The sequence below is a fragment of the Saimiri boliviensis genome, chromosome 11 (genome assembly GCF_048565385.1).
Source record: "Saimiri boliviensis isolate mSaiBol1 chromosome 11, mSaiBol1.pri, whole genome shotgun sequence".
NCBI lineage: Eukaryota > Metazoa > Chordata > Mammalia > Primates > Cebidae > Saimiri > Saimiri boliviensis.
The window spans coordinates 116,969,126-116,992,386 of NC_133459.1; the positions used below are offsets into that span (position 1 = coordinate 116,969,126).

The following is a 23,261-nucleotide window of genomic DNA, read 5'->3' on the forward strand; positions in this document are numbered from 1 at the left end:
TCCTGAGTGGCTGGGATTACAGGCACACGCTACCACGCCCAGCTGATTTTTTGTATTTTTAGTAGAGACGGGGTTTCACCATGTTGACCAGGATGGTCTCGATCTCTTGACCTCGTGATCCGCCCGCCTTGGCTTCCCAAAGTGCTGGGATTACAGGCGTGAGCCACCGCGCCCGGCCATATATTTCTTAAATGTTTTTTAATCTTTAAGTTTCCCCTTCCTTTTGTTTCCTCCTTTTAATTTATTTGTTGAAGAAACTGGGTTGTTTGTATTACAGTGTTTCCCACAACCTGAAGTTTGCTGATTATATCCTTATAGTGTTACTTGTGTTCCTCTCTCTCATGTAGTTCCTGTAAACTGGTAGCTGGAGCTAAAAGGCTTAATCAGATTCAGATTCAGTTTTCTTTTTGGCAAGTTAGAAAAGAAGGTGATAGCTCTGACAGCATTGTTGGCCTTTCGCTCAGTGACTTGCAAATTTATTTAGCCAACATTTGCTGAATACTTACTTTGTGCCCAGCAATGTGCTTATGTTTTATAGGCATTATGTCATTTAATCTTATTTAGGTTCACAGTATTAGTACATGTCAATTTCTGTCTGATGACCAGACCTCTTATTAGAGATGAGTCATCTTAAATAGCTTTCAAACAAACCCCTTAGTATATACCCCATTGTCATTTATGTGATTTAATTTGCAGTTTTATCGGAATTTTCTTTTTACTTAGAGCAATACAAAAGTATCTTGCATTAAAAGTACTTTTTATTTTAATAATAAAGCTCAAAGACCTACTGTTTTACTGAGAATTCATTATATTCAAGCCTTTGGTACAGGTATTCACCATCTGTTAACCTCACAAAGATATCTAAACCACAAACAGGGCCAACAGAATTCAGTATTTCCTGAGTCTCTTTTTCCTTTGCACTCCTTGTCTTCTGCAGGTGCGCTTATGTCTCTCTCATCTCTTTCTGCTTTCTTTGCATGCTCACAATGCTCACAGTATCCTACTGTTCCCAGTGTGAGAAACTGGCTCGTGATGGTAAAAGCAAAACTAGCTTTTCATTGTTTGTTTACATATCTTTAATTTATTCTGCTCAATTCTCTTCATAGTCCTCAGTTCTGCTGCTTATAAAACCAGACCATGGGTGCTACAGACTCAAAAAATGAATGTCAAATAGTTTTGACCAAGTGTCACTTTTGAAAATGAAACTGTTTGATATGTAGTTGATGGAGAAAAGGCAATTAGATACAAGAGCACTGGAAACAAAACAATGCAAAGAGGATCCTATTGTGTGGCTTTACAAGTTGACGTGCAAAGAGTAATTTATTCTTAATAAATCTTAACCCTTCTCCAGTCATTTCTCCTTTAACAGTTGTTAGATTCTTCTCAGTTTCCAGAATATCTATTAGGTGAAGCATTTGGTTGGTTGAACAAAAGGAACATAAAGCTCTGGTGAATACAACAGGGAAATAGAAGTGACTATAGAGCTTAATTTCTTGTTCTGGTTGTCAATATGAAACATTAGACAAATAGCCAGATTCTCTGTTCTTATTTATTTAAAACAAAATTATTTTTATCATGATTTTTCTGAAGACTTTTGAGATTCTTATGTGAAACAGTCTTTTATAAGCTCCTAATAAATAGAAATTGCACTTCTTTTTACCTGATCTCACAAGGTGCCCATGTAGTGTAGTGTACGTGGTTGTGCCTAAAAAGTACCTTTTGATAATGGTGATATTTGAAAGGTTATACATCTTAAAGGATATTTTGTTCCCTTTTTCCTTGGCAGGACCTGGAGCTTCCTTTTCTAAGACCAGTGCTGTTTGGACTCAGTGAAAGTGCACTTTGTTCTAGAATTGCCATACGAAAGCCTAGAATATATATTGAGTTATTCCAAGAAGCGTGAGAAGTGATGTTCTAGGACAGTGAATGCTGATTTGGTGCTGAATGAATGATTGTTATGTTCTCTTTTACTCACAGGCTCGCTTCTCATATGTGCGGATGAAATATCTTTTCTTTTCCTGGTTAGCGGTTTTTGTTGGAAGCTGGATTATATATGTGCAGTATTCTACCTATACAGAATTATGCAGAGGAAAGGACTGTAAGAAAATAATAGTAAGTATGTTTAATTTTTCTGGTTACTAAAAAGCCTTTTCATAACATACTATATTTACTACTTATGTACTTACTAATGATGTTTTTAAAAATAAAAACTAATTTTACATTAGAATTGTACTAATCTTAGCTTTTTGATATGACCTGTGAGTAAAGTTTTCTCTACTTTGAAAATTCCAGTGTTCAGAAATTTAAATATGTAACACATAGTAAGTTAGTGTGGGGCCATCCTCAATACAAAGAGGGATTTTTATTTTATATACATTTATATACATATTATATATATAATATGTATATAAATATATATGTTTACATATATAATATATTATATATGATCATTATATATTATATATAAATATATAATATTTATAGTATTTTTAATAGAGATGGGATTTCTTCATGTTAGTCAGGTTGGTCTCAAACTCATGACCTCAGGTGATCCACCTGCGTCAACCTCCCAAAGTGCTGGGATTATAAGCATGAGCCAGCGTGTCCAGCCCAGTCTAGGACTTCTGGTAGTGATTATTGATTCTAATGACTTATATTTTTAAAATTTGAGAATTTCAAGTAAATTTAACTCCTTATTTTTTTACCAGTACTTTGTGGTTTTTTTTGAGATGGAGTCTTGCTTGGTTGCCCAGGCTGGGATGCAGTGGCAGGAGGTCAGTTTACTGCAACCTCTGCCTCCCGGGTTCAAGTGATTCTCCTGCCTCAGCCTCCCGAGTAGCTGAGATTACAGACATGTGCCACCATGCCCAGCTAATTTTTGTATTTTTAGTAGAGACAGGGTTTCACCATGTTGGCTAGGCTGGTCTCGAATTTCGACTTCAGGTGATCCACCCGCCTGGGACTCACAAAGTGCTAGGATTACAGGTGTGAGCCACCACATCTGGCCTTCTACCAGTTCGTTCGTTCGCTCTTTCTTTCTTTTTCTTCTTTCCTTTTTTTTTTTTTGACAAGAGTCTTACTCTGTCACCCAGGCTGGAGTGCAGTGGTGTGATCTCGGCTCACTGCAACCTCTGCCTTCCAGGTTCAAGCTATTCTCCTGCCTCAGCCTCCCGAGTAGCTGGAATTACAGGCTTGCACCACCACATCTTGCTAATTTTTGTATTTTTAGTAGAGTCTGGATTTCATCATGTTGCCTAGGCTGTTCTCAAACTCCTGGCCTTAAGCGATCCACCCTCCTTGACTTCCCAAAGAGCTGGGATTACAGGCATGAGCCACCACGCCCAGCTCTACCAGTACTTTTATAATATAAAGAATATTAAAACACTTTATCTCAGAATTATATTTTAATAATGATTTTGGGGGTTCCAATTATTATAACTTATTAAAGATTCTATAGTTATTGAATGGCTACTCTTTACCCAGACTGGTGGTATATGTAACAGGGAACAAGATATCTTTAACCTTATAAAACTTACAGTGGATCAAGAAAGAAAATGAGTAATTATAGTAAGATAAGATAAATAAAATAGCAACTGTTATGGGAACATAAGACAGAAACCTGGAGCCTCACTAAGTTCTAAGAAAATAAAAATCAGTTTAAAACACAAGGTGCTCTATCAGTCAGAATACAAAAATATTACTCTGCGAAAATGTTAGAGTCTCTTAATTAGGCAAGGGAGGAATTATTAATAAAAGAAACAAGGGAATGAGTTAGTAAAGAAGAGTCCACCAGCCTGGCCAAAATGGTGAAACCTCATCCCTACTAAAAATACAAAAAATTAGCTGGGTATAGGGGTGGGTGCCTATAGTCCCAGCTACTTGGAAGGCTGAGGCAGGAGAATCGCTTGAGTCCAGGAGGTGGAGGTTGTAGTGATCTGAGATTGAGCCATTACACTCTAGCCTGAGAGACAGAGTGAGACTCCATCTCAAAATAAAGAAAGAAAGAAAGAAAGAAAGAAGAATCTGAAGCCGGGGTTCAAAGATATCAACCCTACATTCATTCCAACTGGCCATTCTAGATCTTTAAAGAATTTTAAGATAGGAGGAACCACTGGAGCCAATGTACTGGGTACTTTACATGTTTATTAATCTTTAAAATAATAGTGTACAGATAAAGAACTATGACCTAGAGAGACAGAGGAGAATTTGTCCAAGATGATGGAACCAGAATTTGATCCAAATTCTGTCTCTCTATAAAGCACATACTCTTTCTGCTACCCTACATCAGAAAGGGCTGACAGAAAGTTACAGTTTAATAAAGCTAATAAAACCCCACAAAACTCAGTTGCTAACCTTCAGTGAAGAAGGAGGAAATAGGAGGCAGATAATCAAGTTCAAAAACATACAAATTTGAAATGTTTGTTTCTCTTTCTCTAGGGCACCTTTTTCAACCTAGGTGTCTTGGGGCACATTAATAGATATTCCATGGATAAAATATATCCCTGGTCAGACATATTTGGAAACAGAGGGTTAAATAAAGATAACAACTGACTTTACTGAGGACTTCTTAGGGTCTTTTAAATACTAATCTGTGTTACGCGTCTCCAAGAGACAGCAAATGCACTTGATCAGAAAAAACCATATCCCCACCACAGCCTTCCCAGGAAGACCTGTTAACATCATCTGGTAATGTCAGAAATACTGTTCTAAGAGATTAAGACAAAATGAAGTGGATATGCTTTTAAATATCTTGTATTATTACAATATCCTTCAAATATGTACATACTCTGTTGTGAGTAAATTAGAGTTGAAGTGCTTCATTACTTTTCACTTTAATTTCCCTTTATAAGAAATGAAAACAGAAAATAATTCTAGCGTAATTTAATGGTTATCTTTTCAAAACCTGAAGATAATGAAAGAGCTTTCTGAGTCTCAAATACATCATTTTCCTAAGGCTGGCTTTAAAAAAAAAAGTATAGTTATTCTGCATTTGGGATTATGTTCTTAAAACCTATCATAACTAGTAGTACTAAAGTCAATAGTACTAAGATAGTACTAATGTTGTATAGGAATTATGGGATTAGAACTGAAAAAGCAAGTAGAAAAAAGTATTGTTAAAATATATTTTAGCCAGGCATGGTGGCATGCACCTGTATTTCTACCTACTTGAGAGGTTGAGGTGGGAAGATCCCTTAAATCCAGGAATTTGAGGTTGCAGTGACCTATGATCATGCCACAACACTCCAGCATGGGCCACAGTGCAAAACTTCATCTCAAAAAATAAAACAACTTTTTTAAAAGTATATTTTAAAGCCTCAAAGTGCTAACAAGATAGGGAGGAATTACTCAATCGAGATCTGGGAAAGGATAAATTTTTTTTTTTTTTTTTTTTTTTTTTTGAGACAGAGTTTTGCTCTGTCACCAGGCTAGAGTGCAATGGTACAATCTCGGCTCATTGCAACCTCCACCTCCCGGGTTCACATGATTCTTCTGCCTCAGCCTCCCAAGTCGCTGGGATTACAGGCATCCATCACCATGCCCAGCTAAGTTTCGTATTTTTAGTAGAGACAGGGTTTTGCCATGTTAGCTAGCTGATCTCAAATTCCTGACCTCAGGTGATCCACCCACCTTAGCCTCCCAAAATGCTAGGATTACAGACGTGAGCCACTGCGCCCAGTCAAAAGGATAAGATTTGAAAGAGCTGAGCCTAGTTTTTGTGGCTGCTTTTGCTTGGAGATGTATGATCTGAAATATACAGTCTTATGGGGCTAGGGTAATACAAATCTAGTCCATATCCAACCAAGGATGGGAACCCTGGCATAACATGCTTTGGGCTGAGACCCTAAAGGAGTGAACCCCAGGAGTAGAGGTAAACTAAATGAGTCTCAGAATGGTGAGCTGACTGTTATGGCCTCTTTTCCCTGGGGAGCATTTGCTGATTCTGGGCATGGGCAGGGATCTGAGAAGCAGAACCCTATATTGGCAGAAAGCCCCTACTGGGGACAAGAAACCAGCAGACCCTTTGTAGAAAACCAACAGAACATCATGCATACAGCCGGTTATCCCACTGGGATATTTACCTATTCCCTGGGCTCTGCAGAAAGGAAGGTTTAAAACTTCATTGGAAATCCTTTGAAAAGCAGAGCAGACACTTTGGCAGTCTCACAAGATACAGATTATAGAGTTAGGAACTTGCCAAAGGGAGAAGCCCCAGTGAATACCAAGCTCTCAGTTAAAAATCCTAGAGGGCTATACCCTTGGACCTAAGTAGCTAGAACTTTACCAGAGCTATAACAAAACCTCAACTCCAAACAGCCCCAGATTTTGTTAAAGCCATCAGCAATCATTACCTTTGCCTGCTAGACAAAAGGAAACCTCTCTGGAGACGTAATGTAAAAAAGTACAAAGAATGCCAAAAGACAAGATAAAATGACCAAAAACCAAGAGATAAACACAGATACTAGAAGCAGATCTGCAGATGATCCAGCTGTTAGAGGTATTCAAAAAAGATGTAAAAATAACTATATTTGTGTTCAATTAAATAGGAATAAAAAGGTAAAGGAAACAGATAAAACAATGGATAATTTTAACAGGGAATTGTAATATATGAAAAAGAATCAGGGCCAGGTATGGTGGCTCATGCCTGTAATCCCAGCACTTTGGGAGGCCAAGGTGAACAGATCACTTGACTCCACGAGTTTGAGACCAGCCTGGCCAACATAGCAAAAACCTGTCTGTACTAAAAATACAAAAAATTATCCGGGTGTGGAGGCACACACCTGTAATTCCACCTACTCAGAAGGCTGAGGCACAAGAATCACATGAACCCAGGAGGCAGAGGTTGCAGTGAGCTGAGATCACACCACTGCACTCTAGCCTGGATGATAGAGAGAGACTCTGTCTAAAAATAAATACATAAATAAATAATCAAGAAGATAGTATGGAGGGTTTTCAAATTATTAAACATAGAATTACCATATGATCCAGTACCAAAACAATTGAAATTGGGGATTCAAATGGATTTTGGCACACCAGTGTTTACAGTAGTATTATTCACAGTAGCCAAAAGGTGGAAAGAAGCCAGCTGTCCATCTGCAGATGAATGGTTAAACAAAATGCTATGTATAGATACAATAGAATATTAGCCTTTGAAAAGAGTGACATTCTTATACATGCTGCAACATGGATGAATATTGAAAACGTTATACTAAGTGAAAGAAGCTAAACACAACGACAAATATTGTATGGTTCCTTTTATAAGCTGTAATACCTAGAATAACAGTTACAAATAAAATGGGAGAAGGATAAAGGAAATTAAAGTGTTAAGTCCTTACAATATTGCAGAATAGGATAAAAGAATCAATCAGTTAACTTTAGACTTTGATAATTCAAGGATGTATATTATTCTTTCTAGGATAACCTGTAGAATGGAAAGAATATATCATTTCAAAACTAACATAGAAAAAATGGAATAGGGCCGGGCGCGGTGGCTCAAGCCTGTAATCCCAGCACTTTGGGAGGCCAAGGCGGGTGGATCACAAGGTCGAGAGATCGAGACCATCCTGGTCAACATGGTGAAACCCCGTCTCTACTAAAAATACAAAAAATTAGCTGGGCATGGTGGCACGCGCCTGTAATCTCAGCTACTCAGGAGGCTGAGGCAGGAGAATTGCTTGAACCCAGGAGGCGGAGGTTGCGGTGAGCCGAGATCACGCCATTGCACTCCAGCCTGGGTAACAAGAGCGAAACTCTGTCTCAAAAAAAAAAAAAAGAAAAAATGGAATAATGAAAGAATAGTTAGTCCAAAGGAAGGCAAGAAAGTAAAGAAAAAGAAAAGAACAGGCAGGATAAGTTAAAAAAAAAAAGAAAAGAAAAAGAAAACACCACATAATAAGATGATAGATGTCACAGATTGAATTATCTGGAAAGCAGACATAGAGACTGAGATTTGCCTACAGCAAGTTGATTAAAATGGGCTCTTGGGATTAACATCTGTAGAGAAATGAAAATCAAAACCACATTGAGATACCATCTTATGCCAGTTAGAATGGCAATCATTAAAAAATCTGGAGACAACAGATGCTGGAGAGGATGTGGAGAAATAGGAACACTTTTATACTGTTGGTGGGAGTGTAAATTAGTTCAACCATTGTAGAAGACAGTGTGGCGATTCCTCAAGGACCTAGAAATAGAAATTCCATTTGACCTAGCAATCCCATTACTGGGTATATATCCAAAGGATTATAAATCGTTCTATTATAAAGACACATGCACGTGTATGTTCGTTGTGGCACTGTTTATGATAGCAAAGACCTGGAACCACCCCAAATGCCCATCAATGATAGACTGGACAAAGAAAATGTGGCACATATACACCATGGAATACTATGCAGCCATAAAAAATGATGAGTTCGTGTCCTTTGTAGGGACATGGATGAACCTGGAAACCATCATTCTCAGCAAACTGACACAAGAACAGAAAATCAAACACCGCATGTTCTCACTCATAGGCGGGTTTTGAACAGTGAGAACACATGGACATAGGGAGGGGAGCATCACACACTGAGTTCTGTGGTGGTGGGGGGGGACTAGGGGAGAGAGAGTGGGGGTATGAAGTTGGGGAGGGATAACATGGGTAGAAATGCCAGATATAGGTGAGGGGGATGGGCGCAGCAATCCACATTGCCATGTATGTACCTGTGCAACAATCCTGCATGTTCTTCACATGTACCCCAGAACCCAAAATGCAATTTTATATATATATATATGTAAAGATCTGTAGAGTGGCCGGGCGCGGTGGCTCAAGCCTCTAATCCCAGCACTTTGGGAGGCCGAGGCGGGCGGATCACGAGGTCAAGAGATCGAGACCATCCTGGTCAACATAGTGAAACCCCGTCTCTACTAAAAATACAAAACATTAGCTGGGCATGGTGGTGCGTGCCTGTAATCCCAGCTACTCGGGAGGCTGAGGCAGGAGAATTGCCTGAACCCAGGAGGCGGAGGTTGCGGTGAGCCGAGATCGTGCCATTGCACTCCAGCCTGGGTAACAAGAGCAAAACTCCGTCTCAAAAAAAAAAAAAAAAAAAAAAAAATCTGTAGAGAATGAGGAAGCAGAGTAAGTCAGAGGGAAAAGTTGAACTATGATGCAGTAGTAACAAAGTCCTTAAAGATCTACCCTACAGGGAATTCTGGAGCTGGGATGACCTTGCAAAGGTCCAGACCTTTATCCCCCTCACTGACCAGTCAGTGGATGCAGATTCCCACCTTTACCCCAATCTCTGCAAGGGGATATGACCTTGGTCAAGGTTGTACTCTAGCTGAGGGCAGGCCTAAAAAAGGACTCAGCTGAGAGCTGTTTACTACCTATACACTCCCAGTGCTGAAGGAATAAGTGCTCCAGTCCTGGAGAAGGAGATTTGGGTGGCTTACCATGGCATCAGATGTAGTATATTCAAACCCACATATGATGGTAATTACAGTAAATATCAGTGGACCAAATGATTCAGTTGAAAGACAGATTGTGTGGCTGTATTTTAAAATCAAAATCCAGCTGTAAGAGAGACATCTGAAATATATAGAGATGTTGAAAGTGAAATAATATGAAGCCACTTATGCAAATATGCAAATTCTTAGATGTTTAGAGGAAAGCAACAGATGTGTGTGTGTGTGTGTGTGTGTGTGTGTATAATTCATGTAAGTTTTATATTGCAGATTATACCTTTTTTAAACATCTGAATCAGCCCTTCCTAACTTGAAATGTAATATATTTTAAATTTGTTTCTCTCATGGTTCAGTTTTACAATATCTGCCTAAGTAATTACCTGGCCATTTCATAAATTATGGCAATATTTACACATACTTCTGGTCCTGGTCATTACTGTTTTGAAATGTGGAGTCTAAACCGATTGCCTCTTCCCTCTGTATTAGTGCATAGGCTGTTCTTTTTTAAGTGGATGGAAGAGAACCAAAGCATATAGTAAAATTGCTAATATTGAGTTTTAGGTATATAAATATAAAACTGCATAATCTTAAAGTCAGACTTAGTAAACACATGCTTATCAAAGGATTACAGTATCCTGTGTATAACCTTTGAACAGACTTCCTTCAAAACCCTCAGTCAATTTCATCTTTGTGAACTAAAGAAGATTATAAAGAGACACAGAAGACCCAAAAGAGATTCCACAAATATTATTTGCTAAAGTTTTAAGTTTTAAAGTGTGGGTTTTAAAATTCTCTTCAAAAGTTGGCAAAGTCTTTCCTTTATTTCATTTTTCCTATTCTTAATACTTTAGCTAGTGCCGGGGATGGTGGCTCACATCTGTAATCCTAGCACTTTGTAAGACCAACATGGGAGGATTGTTTGAGCCCAGTAGTTCAAGTCCAGCTGGACAACATAGTGAGAAGCCATCTCTACAAAAAATAAAAAATTAGCTAGGCATGTGCCGGGCGCGGTGGCTCACGCCTGTAATCCCAACACTTTGGGAGGCCGAGGCGGGTGGATCACGAGGTCAAGAGATCGAGACCATCCTGGTCAACATGGTGAAACCCTGTCTCTACTAAAAATACGAAAATTAGCTGGGCATGGTTGTGCGTGCCTGTAATCCCAGCTACTCAGGAGGTTGAGGCAGGAGAATTGCCTGAACCCAGGAGGCGGAGTTTGTGGTGAGCCGAGATCGCGCCATTGCACTCCAGCCTGAGTAACAAGAGCAAAACTCCGTCTCAAAAAAAAAAAAAAAAAAAAAAATTAGCTAGGCATGGTGGCATGTACCTGTAGTCCCAGCTACTTGGAGACTGAGAGGAGAGGATCACTTGACCAAAAGAGGTTGGGCTGCAGTGAGCCATGATTGCACCACTACACTCCAGCCTGGGTAGCAAAATGAGACCCTGTATCAAAATAATAATAATAATAATAATATTTATTTTCAAGGTAACTACTGTCATATAGCAATCATGAAAAAAGTATAATCCATGTTAGAAGAGGTATCTATCAGTCAGTTAAATATTTATTGAACATCTACTACATCTAAGGTTTTTTTCTAGGTGCTGGGGATATTGTGGTAAACAAGATAGAATTCATGCCTTAAGGAGCTTACATTCTTATTGTGGAATGTGTATAATAAAAACAAAAACAAGTAAATCAATAAGGTACTGACAAGTGCAATGAAAACATACATAATAGCAATATTTAATAGAGAACGACTAGGGCATACTCTCTTAACTGGAGTGATTGGGAAAAGCCTCCTTGAAAAGATGCCATTTTGAATTGAAAGCTGAGGAGAGGAAACAATTGTGTGAGAATCCAGATGAAAAGCACTTAAAGAGAAAGGACAGTGAATGCAAATATCTAAAGAGGGGAGCAAGCTTGAGGAATCTGATTGCTTTCGTATGTGGCTTCTGAAAATGTCATACCACTTAGTAATACCATGTACATTTTTAAAATGTTGGATATTAGTGGTGCAATCCACTTTCTGTGAAGAACTTCTTGATTACTAGTAGCCAAACTGTATCATGTCAGCCTATGGGAAAAAATGCTAGGCTGCAGTAAAAGCCCCAGCCTCACTCTTTCTTGTGCTATACTGTGTGACTTAGAGTAAGTGACTTTACTTCATTGGCTTGCTTTAACTACAATATACAGGTTCAGAAAAAAGTATCTCTGTCTTACCTGCATCAACAGATTTTATGAAGATAAAGTAGAATTGAACCAATTAACCTGGTAATTTAACACTGAATGATGCTCTGACATAGCCATTGAACATAGAGAAGGTTCTCAAGTCCTTGACTTACTTCATTTGATCTGGGACAAATACCCCATTACTTGTCATTGCTGTAACATAGCATTGTAATTCAAAACTTTCCTGGAAAATTGCTGTAGCTGGCTCATTGAGAGCATTGTCTCCCAGCTGAAATCTTTGCTTAGGAGTTATGGAGGACACATTGTCAATAAAGTGTAATAACCAGTTTATGGCCAGGCACGGTGGCTCATACCTGTAATCTCGGTACTTTGGGAAACTGAGGCAGATCACTTGAGGTCAGGAGTTTGAGATCAGCCTGGCCAACATGGTGAAACCCCATCTTTACAAAAATACAAAAATTAGTGTACCGCCACACCTATAATCCCAGCTACTCAGGAAACTGAGGCAGGACAATTGCTTGAACCCCGGAGGCAGGGGTTGCAGTGAGCTATCAAGCCACTGCAATCTAGCCTGGGTGACAGAGCAAGACCGTGTCTCAACAAAAAAAAGCAGTTTATATCTGTTTAACAGTTATGGTCTGTCTTGTGTTCCATAGCTTTCTTCTTCTCTACATGCCTCTGTCTTTTTCCTTCTCTCTCTCCATTTATGTATGAAGGGTCCCTTCCATTGTAGTAAAGAGCATAAGCATTGGAGTAAAAGAACTTTAGGTCTGAGTTCCAGCTTTGCCATTTCTGAGCTGTATAAGCTGGGGAAATTATTTAGTCTTTGTAAAATGGAGATTAATACTTTCATATCAGGTGGTTGTAAGGATAAAATGAGTTCATGTATTGAAAGGCTTAAGACTGTATCTGACACATGGTAAATGTACAGTAAGTTATTTAGTTATATTCTCAAATTCCTGCCCTTGAATCTGACTGGAAAGATAAGACACACACACACACATGCACACAACATTATTTAATCAAGTGTATCAGTCAGGGTTCAACCAAGGAAGCAAAAGCAATATAAAGAGATTTATTGCAAGGAATTGGTTTATGCAGTTGTGGGGACTGGCTGGGCAAATCTAAACTCTATATGGAAGGCTATCAGGAAGGACAGGCTGGAATTTTTGGGCATGGGCTGAAGCTGCTGTCCATCAGGGAATCCTCAATGGTGCTCTTAAGGCACTTCAGCTGATAGAATCAGGCCCACCCAGATGACCTAGGATAATCTCTCTTAAAGTCAACTGATTGTAAATTTTAATTACATATGCAAAATACCTTCACAGCAACACCTAGATTGTTTGCTTTGGTAGTTAGGGACTATGGCCTAGCCAACCAAGTTGGCACATCAAAAGACCATCACATCAGGTTAAAATTATTTGGTTTGTATTGTAAATAGTTGTACTACAAAAATGTAAAGAAAGAAGGCATCTATGAATAGAGAGATATTTTTAGATAGAATAGAAGGGAAAGGCTTCATAGAGAAGGCAGAACTTCTACAGGGCCTTTTAGAATAGAAAGGATTTATAAAGACGAATGAGATTCTTTTTCCTTCTAATTATAAACCAGGCTTACCTTAGCACTTTTATCCCAAAGAACAAGATGCTTGCTAGCATTAGATCAGAGAATTCCCAGGACCATGTATTAGTAGCCACTGAACCACAGCCTTGGTTGGGACTTTTAACTGGCTATAAATTAATACATTTTTCTCTTTTGTCTTTTTTATAGTAAATTCTAAAAACAAACAATGTTGGACACATTATATATGTATTCATATAAATTATGTACAGTGTGTATTAATCTAGTAATCAAGTATATTATCATTTTAACACTGGAAAGCACTGTAGAATATTAGTATTATTTTCCTGAGATGTTTTCTCTAACCAATGGATAACGTTCCTTAAAAGATTTAGGGTAATGCTATAAGGTAGGAGCCAGAACTGAGATTAATTTTGCACACTGTACATTAGTTTGCAGTTTGAATTCAAGTTTGCTGTTTTCAGTTTTAATAAAAATATGAAACTTTTCCATTGTCATTATCCATCATTTAGGGCTTGACTCTAGTGAGATGGATAATAGGATGTTAAAACTCCAAGAAGGGAAATGGAGTGGGAATGGTACACCCAGAAAAGCCCAAAGTTGTGGGGAATGAGAACTCTCTAAAAATGAGAGCGGGCCAGGCACGGTGGCTCAAGCCTGTAATCCCAGCACTTTGGGAGGCCGAGGCGGGTGGATCACGAGGTCGAGAGATCGAGACCATCCTGGTCAACATGGTGAAACCCCGTCTCTACTAAAAATACAAAAAATTAGCTGGGCATGGTGGCACGTGCCTGTAATCCCAGCTACTCAGGAGGCTGAGGCAGGAGAATTGCTTGAACCCAGGAGGCGGAGGTTGCGGTGAGCCGAGATCGCGCCATTGCACTCCAGCCTGGGTAACAAGAGCGAAACTCCGTCTCAAAAAAAAAAAAAAAAAATGAGAGCAACAGCTAACCTTAATTAGATGTGCTTGGAAAAATCCTTTTTTTTTTTTTTTTTTTCAGTTGTACTTTTTTTCTTTTTCCATTAAGCTAAGTATATAATATGGTGGAGGAAGGGTTGAGGAGTTGCTTTTTTTGTTTTATTTGGAGGTAGGATCTCACTCTGCCACTCGGGCTGGAGTGTAGTATAATGATCATAGCTCACTGCAGCCTTGAATTCCTGGCCTCCAGGGATCCTCCCACCTGAGCCTCCCAAGTAGCAGGCATGAGCCACCATGCCCAGCTAATATTTTTAATTTTTATTAGGGATGGGTTATCACTGTATTGCCCAGGCTGATCTCCAGCTCCTGCCCTCAAGCAATCCTCCCACCTAGATCTCGTGAGTAGCTGGAATTACAGGTGTGAGTCACGTACTTGACTATATAGTATATCATTTTTTGTTGTTGAGAGGGAGTCTCGCTCTGTCGTCCTGGCTTAGAATACAGTGCCACAATCTCAGTTCACTGCAACCTCTGCCTCCTGGGTTCAAGCAATTAACTTGCCTTAGCCTCCTGAGTAGCTGAGATTACAGGTACACACCACCATGCCTGGCTGATTTTTTTGGTATTTTTAGTAGAGACAGGATTTCGCCATGTTGGCCAGGCTGGTCTCAAACTCCTGACCTCGGGTAATCCACCCGCCTTGGCCTCCCATACTGCTGGGATTACAGGTGTGAGCCACTGCACCTGGCCTTGTTATATCATTTTTTACATTTTCTCTGATTATAAAAATCACTAATTCATTATTTCAGCAAATCCTATTTGGTGTCTACCCATAAAGAAATTTTACAGTTTGATTTTCTAAGATTCTCTTGACACAGCATATTTTGTTTGTTGGGTTCTTTCATAAAGGAGAAAAAAAGAGGCAGAGAAGAATATTTCCCCTCTATACATTTCTCAGGACCACATTGTTTAATATTGATCTCTTCTGACATGTTCCTCTAGACAAGCGAGTTCTAAGTTTCTACCTGGGTCATAATGAAGAAATTACTCACTACATAACTCTAGCAAACGTTTGTGGCCATTATGGGCACATCCTTTAAATGGAAGTATTAAAAAATAAAAGGACCTCTAAATTTTATTACAGTCTCTTTTGAAATTTGATTTCTTGGGATAATGGTTTATTGCTTAAAGCAACCAACATAAATTTAAGAGATTTGGAACCATGTTTTCAATTAGATAGTAATATATAGCTAACTATATATAACTAACTGTATTTCATTTAGCTCTGCTTTTGCTTAGGATCAATTATTATTTAACTTGACAAGTTTATTTTCTGCCATTATACTGTGTTTTTAAAATATACTGAACCAGTCCTACTGGGAACACACTGGTTTTTCGTTTTTCATTTTTTTAGAGATGGAGTCTTGCTGTGTTGCCCAGGCTGGAGTGCAGTGGTGCGATCTTGGCTCATTGCAACCTCCACCTCTTGGGTTCAAGAGATTCTCCTGACTCAGCTTTCTGAGTAGCTGGGATTACAGGCATGTGCCACCATGCCTGGCTAATTTTTTTGTATTTTTAATAGAGACAGGGTTTCACCATGTTGATCAGGCTGGTCTTGAACTCCTACTTCTGACTTCAAGTGATCCTCCTGCCTCAGCCTCCCAAAGTGCTGGGATTATATGTATGAACCACCATGCCTGGCCAGAACACACTGTTTTTAAAGTACAAGCTTTTTTCCTTTTAAGAAAAGTATAGCTCTTTTCTCTTAAGTCTTTATGAACTTATTAAAAAATGTATTAAACAATTTTATTTGAAATCTTAACACACATAAACCCTCTTCTAAGGAAATCTCTATTTTATTTTATTTATTTTTTTGTAGAGACAGGGGTCTTGCTGTGTTGCCCAGGCTAGTCTTGAACTCTTAGCTTCAATTGATTCCCCCCACCTCAGCCTCCCAAGTGCTGGGATTGTAGGCATGAGCCATCACTGCCCAGCCAATCTTCAATCATAGTAGCACTTCTGGTGGCCCTCATATCTTATGCTACACTCTCTTATATTTTGTGATACTTGTTGTAATCCTGGGACAAGTGGTATCATTGTTAGGATTAGCTTATTCCTGTGAAGCAAGAAAGAGACTAAGGGTTAAAGCCAACTTGGAAGAAACAAGCCAGCAATAAAACATTTTATTTTAGTTAAATATTTGTTGTCTGCTTACTAGCACTGTGCTTGAGCCTAAAAATACAAAAATGAGAGGTGTCCCTGCCATGAAGATGCTTACAAACTAGTAAGGGATATGGAAAAATAAAAAGGAGGAGCGCATAATTGAGAATGGGAGTAGGGTTGCTAGATTTAGCAAATAAAAATACAGGATGCCCAATTATATTCAAATTTAAAATAAACTAGGACCACTTTGAGTGTAAGTATATCCCAAATATTGCCAATAAACAACAATAATTTTTCAGCATAAGTATATCCTAAGCAGTATTTTGCTGGGAAGCCCTAATGAAGAAGGTCCCAGAAGACTTTCTGGAAAAGGTTACATCTGAGCTGAATCTTGATGAATGAGCATTGCAGACAGAAAGAGGCATGTGCAAAACTACAGACAAAAGAAATAATGCCACATTCCAGGCATAGCATGGCTAGAGCAAAGATGAAGGACAGTTTGCAGAGGTAAAAGAAGCAGGATCAAACTCATAACAGACCTTGTATGTCATGGTAGAGAGTGTGACTTTTACTTTCAGAGCAGTAGAGAGTCAATAGAAGTTTTTAAGCAGGGAAGTTACTAATCAGATTTATGTTTTAGAAAAATGTTGCTTCTTGTAGTGGAGAGGGTAGATTAGGTAGGAGACAGCACAAGCAGGGGGATGTGTTTTATGGCTATTGTAATAATCCAGGCACAAAGTGAGGGCTTAAACTGTGGCATTGACAGTGGGATGAGAAGGGATGAAACAGCTTCAAAGGATATGAAGGAAATAATTTGATTGCCAGCAATTGGTGACCAGTTGAGTTTGGGGACATAGAGAAGACCAAGAAATTTAGGACAACTCACTGCTTCCTCCTTCAGTGCCTGGGTGGTTGATTGCACCTTCCCTGAGGCAGGCCATAAAGCAGGACAGCCCTTGGGACAGAGGAGGGCAGGGGGTGATGGGTTCTGTCTTGGGTAGGTTGAGTACGAATGGCTTTTAGGTTATCCAGATTGAGACAAGAGATGTCCAGGTAGTACTTGGATATTTAGTTCAGGAAAAATGCCTGGGCTGGGATAGAGCCAGGATTCCTCAGAGCTGTGGGAATGATCACTGATGATGGTATACAGAGAACACAAGGAAAATGGAACAAAACCCTGGAATACACAAATACTTAAGATGGTGAGAAAGGAAGAGAACTCCATAAGGAACACTCATAAAGAGTTGCACGACAGGCAGTTTGCTTGAGCTCAGGAGTTCAAGATCAGCCTGAGCAATATGGCGAAACCTTGTCTTTACAAAAACTACAAAAATTAGCCGGGTGTGGTAGTGCATGCCTATAGTCCCAGATACTTGGGAGGCTGAGATGCGAGGATCACCTGAGCCCAGGGAGTTCGAGGCTACAGTGAGGCGTGATAACGGCACTGCACTCCAGTCTGGGCAACAGAGTGAGACCCTGTCTCAAAAAAGGAAAAAAAATAAAAAGAGTTGCTAGAGAAGGAGGAGGAAAACACAAAGAGAGAAGCCATAGGAAAGAGTTTTAAAATTGTGTGGTCAACCAGGACAAATACTGAAGGATGTTAAATAATAAAAGGACTAAAATTTGCAAGTCAGAGTTCATTGTTAAAACCGTTAGGAGTATTGGCTGGGCGAGGCGGCTCACGCCTATAATCCCAGCACGTTGGGAGGCCAAGGTGGGTGATCATTTGAGGCCAAGAGTTTGAGGCCAGCCTGGGCAACATGATGAAAACCTATCTCTGCTAAAAATACAAAACTTAGCCAGGCCTGGTGGTTCCCACCTGCAGTCACAGCTACCTAGGAGTCTAAGGCACAAGAATTACTGGAACCTAGGAGGCAAAGGTTGCAGTGAGCCAAGATCACATTGCACTCCAGCCTGGGTGACAGAGTGAGACCCTGTCTCAAAAAAAGAGAGAATAGAAAAACCACTAATATATGATTATCTAAATAGATGCATTTGACAAAATTCAGTGAATTCTTAGCAAACTAAGAATAGGAGGGAACTTTCTCAACCTGGTAAAAGACATCTATAAAAAACCTACAGCCAACATCAAATGTAATGGTGAAAGTCTGAATATATAATCTCTGAGATTAGGATCAGCAAGGATGTACATTCTCATTTCTATTCCACATATTACTGAATATCCTAGTCACTGTAATAAGACAATAAAAAAAAAAGACAGAGATTGGGAAGGAGGGAGGGAAAGAAAGGTCGGAGGGAGGGAAGGAACAGAATCCACTGATGTTTGATAGTTATAACTGAGGATTAACTACCCCCACGCAATCTTATTACTACGTTGTAATGAAAGCAATTTCTGCTAGACATGTAGACCTTTATTTAGTCATAAAACATTTTATTTTCAAGGCCGGGCGCGGTGGCTCATGCCTGTAATCCCAGCACTTTGGGAGGCCGAGGCGGGCGGATCACAAGCTCAAGAGATCGAGACCATCCTGGTCAACATGGTGAAACCCTGTCTCTACTAAAAATACGACAAATTAGCTGGGCATGGTGGTGCGTGCCTGTCATCCCAGCTACTCAGGAGGCTGAGGCAGGAGAATTGCTCGAACCCAGGAGGCGGAGGTTGCGGTGAGCCGAGATCGCGCCATTGCACTCCAGCCTGGGTAACAAGAGCGAAACTCCATCTCAAAAACAAAAAAAAAACATTTTATTTTCAATAAATAAATTTATTTTCAAGCAGTCATAAAACATTTCATATAATCTGCCTGTAAACTCATTAAAGTTAAAGTTCCAACTCTTGGCTCACTACAATCTCCTTCTCCTGGGTTTAAGCAATTCTCCTGCCTCGGCCTCCCAAGTAGCTGGGACTACAGGCACATGCCACCACACCTGGCTTTTTTTTTTTTTTTTTTTTTGAGACGGAGTTTCGCCCTTGTTACCCAGGCTGGAGTGCAATGGCGCGATCTCGGCTCACCGCAACCTCCGCCTCCTGGGCTCAGGCAATTCTCCTGCCTCAGCCTCCTGAGTAGCTGGGATTACAGGCACGTGCCACCATGCCCAGCTAATTTTTTGCACTTTTAGTAGAGACGGGGTTTCACCATGTTGGCCAGGATGGTCTTGATCTCTCGACCTCGTGGTCCACCCACCTCGGCCTCCCAAAGTGCTGGGATTACAGGCTTGAGCCACCGCGCCCGGCTTTTTTTTTTTTTTGTAGAAATGGGGTTTCACTGTGTTGGCCAGGCTGGTCTTGAACTCCTGACCTCAGGTGATCCACCCACCTCGGCCTCCCAAAGTGCTGGGATTATAGGCATGAGCCACTGTGCCTGGTCCCTAACTCTGCTTTTTCTATTTTTATTTTTTGTCTTTTTGTTTTTTGCCTTTTTGTGGAGAATGGGATCTCGCTATATTGCCAGGCAGGTCTCAAACTCCGGGGCTCAAGCTATCCTCCTGCCTCTGCCTCCCTAAGAGCTGGGATTACAGGCATGAGCCACAGTGCCCAGCCAACCCTGCCTTTTTAAGTGCTCTGTCAACTTGCATTAAAGATTTAGTAAAGGCAAAAGCAGTGATGCTTCAGAGACAGCCTTCTGTTTCCTTATAATTAGCATCAGGCCACTAGAAATTCTGAACCTGCAATTCTCAATATGTGGTCTCTTAGGCCAGCATGGGCACTTAAAATTAATGCATATTTTCAGCCTAATCCAAGACCTACTGAGTCAGAAACTCTGAGACGAGTCTAGCAAACTGTGTTTTAATCAGCCTCCCATTCGATCTGAAGCTCTCTAAAGTTTGAGAACCTCTGACTGTAAAACTGTTAGCTGCAGGTACCTCCCTAAATGTAAAGAGTATAGCCTCCGCCAAGTTGAGTGGCTCACACCTGTAATCCCAACACTTTGGGATCTGAGGCCAGTGGATTATGAGGTCAGAGTTCAAGACCAGACTGGCCAGCATAGTGAAACCCTATCTCTACTAAAAGTGCAAAAGTTAGCCAGGCATGGTGGCATGTGCCTGTAGTCCCAGCTACTTGGGAGGCTGAGACAGGAGAATTGCTTGAACCCGGGAGGTGGAAGTTGCAGTGAGCCAAGGTCACACCACTGCACTCCAGCTTAGGCAACAGAGTGAGAATTCGTCTGGGGAAAAACAGAAAAAGAGTATAGCCTCAACTGGTTCTTAAACCCTCTTCGTGAAAAGGTATGGAATATCTCATACTTTAGCCAATCCACATATCTTAGATACCTTTAATTTTACCAATCATCATCCATTTGTAACATTTTTCATGCCATTCAACAAACCACAGGCCCAGTGCAGTGGCTCCTGCCTGTAATCCCAGCACTTTGGGAGGCCAAGGCAGGCGAATTGCCTGAGGCCAGGAGCTCGAGACCAGCCTTGGCAACCGATTGAGACACCATATCTGCTACAAATAAAAAATTAGCCTGGCGTGGTGGCATGCCCCTGTAGCCCTAGCTACTTAGGAAGCTGAGGTAGGAGGATTGCTTGAGCCCAAGAGGTCAAGGCTGCAGTGAGCTGTGATCATGCCACTGCACTTCCAGCCTGGACAACAGAGTAAGACCCTGTCTCAAAGGAAAACCACAAATTTTACCAACTAAAGCCTGATTTTCTAATTTAAAAAAAATCTCAGAAACTGACCAATCTGATCAAAATAAGGAGATAAGGAATATAGAAGTGCCTAGAGTAGCTTCCTCAAGCATTGACTTCCTGATTACAGCTCTAGCCAAGCATCTGTGTATTCCTGATTTGGATATGAGAGGCATCTGGAGTATAACTTAAACACATATATCTGTGTGTGCTGAGGAATTTTTAAATGAATTGCAGACTCTATTATAACCAAAGGAAGGAGAGAGTGGACAGGATGTGTGTGTTGGGGGGAGAGGGGAGAGAGATTTGAGCACTTTTAATGGCTAAGAGAGAGAGGGAGGGATGAGGATGTTAACATCAAGTGAAGTCTAGAAAATGGTGATTTAATATCGTTGATGGGGGAACGGGAGAGGGTGTTGACTAGAGACGTGGAAGATTTTCAGGCATTGTTAACAACCCAACTCTGCTATTTTTTTCCCTTAGGAAAAATTGATGAATTTGTCTGAAATACATTTTTAGAACACAAATTTTAGGAAATTACTTAAAACCTAGTAGCAGATGAACATCTGTTCATCGTTATTGCCCCCTTGTGGTACAGTTTCCATAGTTCATGAAATTAATCATTCAACTCGGGTGGGTTTTGTCAAATAAGACTAAAGAGTGCCATCTCCTGGTATGATGAGGTATGTGCAAACAAGAGGCATTTAGGGGGATCACTGGAGTAAAGAATCTTAGGCAGGAAAAACCTTTGATGGTTTCTGCTGATTATCCTATGGTAAAGTGGAACATTCTCTATAATTTCTGTGTCTTTTTATTTAGAAGATCATTTTAGTCACAGTAATTACAGTTTGTATAAGGCTGTGCCTGAAAACAAAATAAAACAAAAGAGTACGTGGTCAACCATCCTTTCTTTACAAGCATGTGGGAAATTTGCTTTTGGTTTGTGATGGAAGCCACAAGCTGAAGAGCCTGCTTATTGTAACTAACTCTTTGATGCAGGGTTGGCTTGAGGCTTTTGCTCAGAAGTAGAATTTTAGTCCCAATAAGTTTACTAATGAGATACCTGGTTTGAGCTTTTAAAAAAAATTTTAATTAGATATTATAGAAAAGTATGCATTTTAATCCTAAATGAGATTCTAAAGCCATAACCACTATTTATGTTGGTTAATAAACATTTACTGAACACTTAAATACCAAACTGTGCTGTATGCTAGAGGGGAGAGGAGGTTCGAAGATGAATGTAACCAAGTCTCTGCCTTCAAATCATCCAGCTTTCCACAGGGAAAATAACATGGACAGAAATAATGTTAGATTTGAAAATATACAGAGAGAAGGGAGGAAGAAAGTAGGCTCAGGAACGAAATATACACTCTAAGGTGATTTATTGAAAGCTCGTTGTTGTGGAAAGAGTCATGTTTAAATCCTGACATTAAACAGAGTTAAGATAAAGTGTTTCTTAAGATTCAGGAGCCCCAGATGAGGACAGTGGAAGGGTATCACTCTTTAAATTCAATCCCATGAATTGTTCATAACAGAATGCCCTACTTCCGGATAAAAACCTGGCATACACTTCATTCATTCATCCATTTGGCAAGTGCTTTTTTATATATATTTGATTATGTGCCAGGCATTGTACAAAGTCCCCAGGAAACAAGGAGGAAAGTCCTAGCCCTGTTGTGAGTTGCTTGTGTAGAGGGAATGACCAGAGAAACCTTTAGTGGGTGCACTCAGGAGGGGCATCTGACCCAGCCGGTACTAAACCTGCTCTGCCTGGTCCTCTGCAACATAAATATTCCTGGTTCTCTTATCTTTGTGGTTAAAAAAAAACAGGCTCATGAGACAGACAGACTGGGCTCAGGTTCCAACTCTGCCATTAACCTGCTTTCTGTAAATTTCTTACCCTCTTTTGAACTTCCCTTGCCTCAGTTTCTTTATCAATAAAATGGAGATAATGGTAATACCTATTCCATAGGGAGATTGTGAGAATTGAAGAGATATATACATGCAAATCTCCTAGAACAGAATTGGCATATAAAAAACAATGTGACAGCCGGGTGTGGTGGTTCACGCCTGTAATCCTAGCACTTTGGGAGGCCAAGACTGGCAGATTGCGTGAGGTCAGGAGTTCCAGACCAGCCTGGCTAACATGGTGAAACCCCATCTCTACTAATAATACAAAAATTAGTCAGCTCTGGTGGTGGGCACCTGTAATCTCAGCTACTTGGGAGGCTAAGACAGGAGAATCACTTGAACCTGGGAGGTGGAGGTTGCAGTGAGCCAAGATCGCGCCATTGCACTCCAGCCTGAGTGACAAGAGCGAAACTCCATCTCAGAAAAACAACAACAGTATGACAAACTCTGTGTAGCTACCACCTT

General features: G+C 40.1%; 1 protein-coding gene across 2 annotated transcripts in view; it reads left to right on the forward strand.

The window, feature by feature from the left end:
• Positions 1-23,261, forward strand: part of DIPK1A (divergent protein kinase domain 1A) — a 197,273-nt gene that overhangs the window by 75,219 nt on the left and 98,793 nt on the right. For both annotated transcript variants that reach the window (XM_039460907.2, XM_074381424.1), the window contains exon 2: positions 1,978-2,112. In XM_039460907.2, coding sequence (XP_039316841.1) covers positions 1,978-2,112 — 135 coding nt within the window. The remainder of the gene's footprint in view (positions 1-1,977; positions 2,113-23,261) is intronic.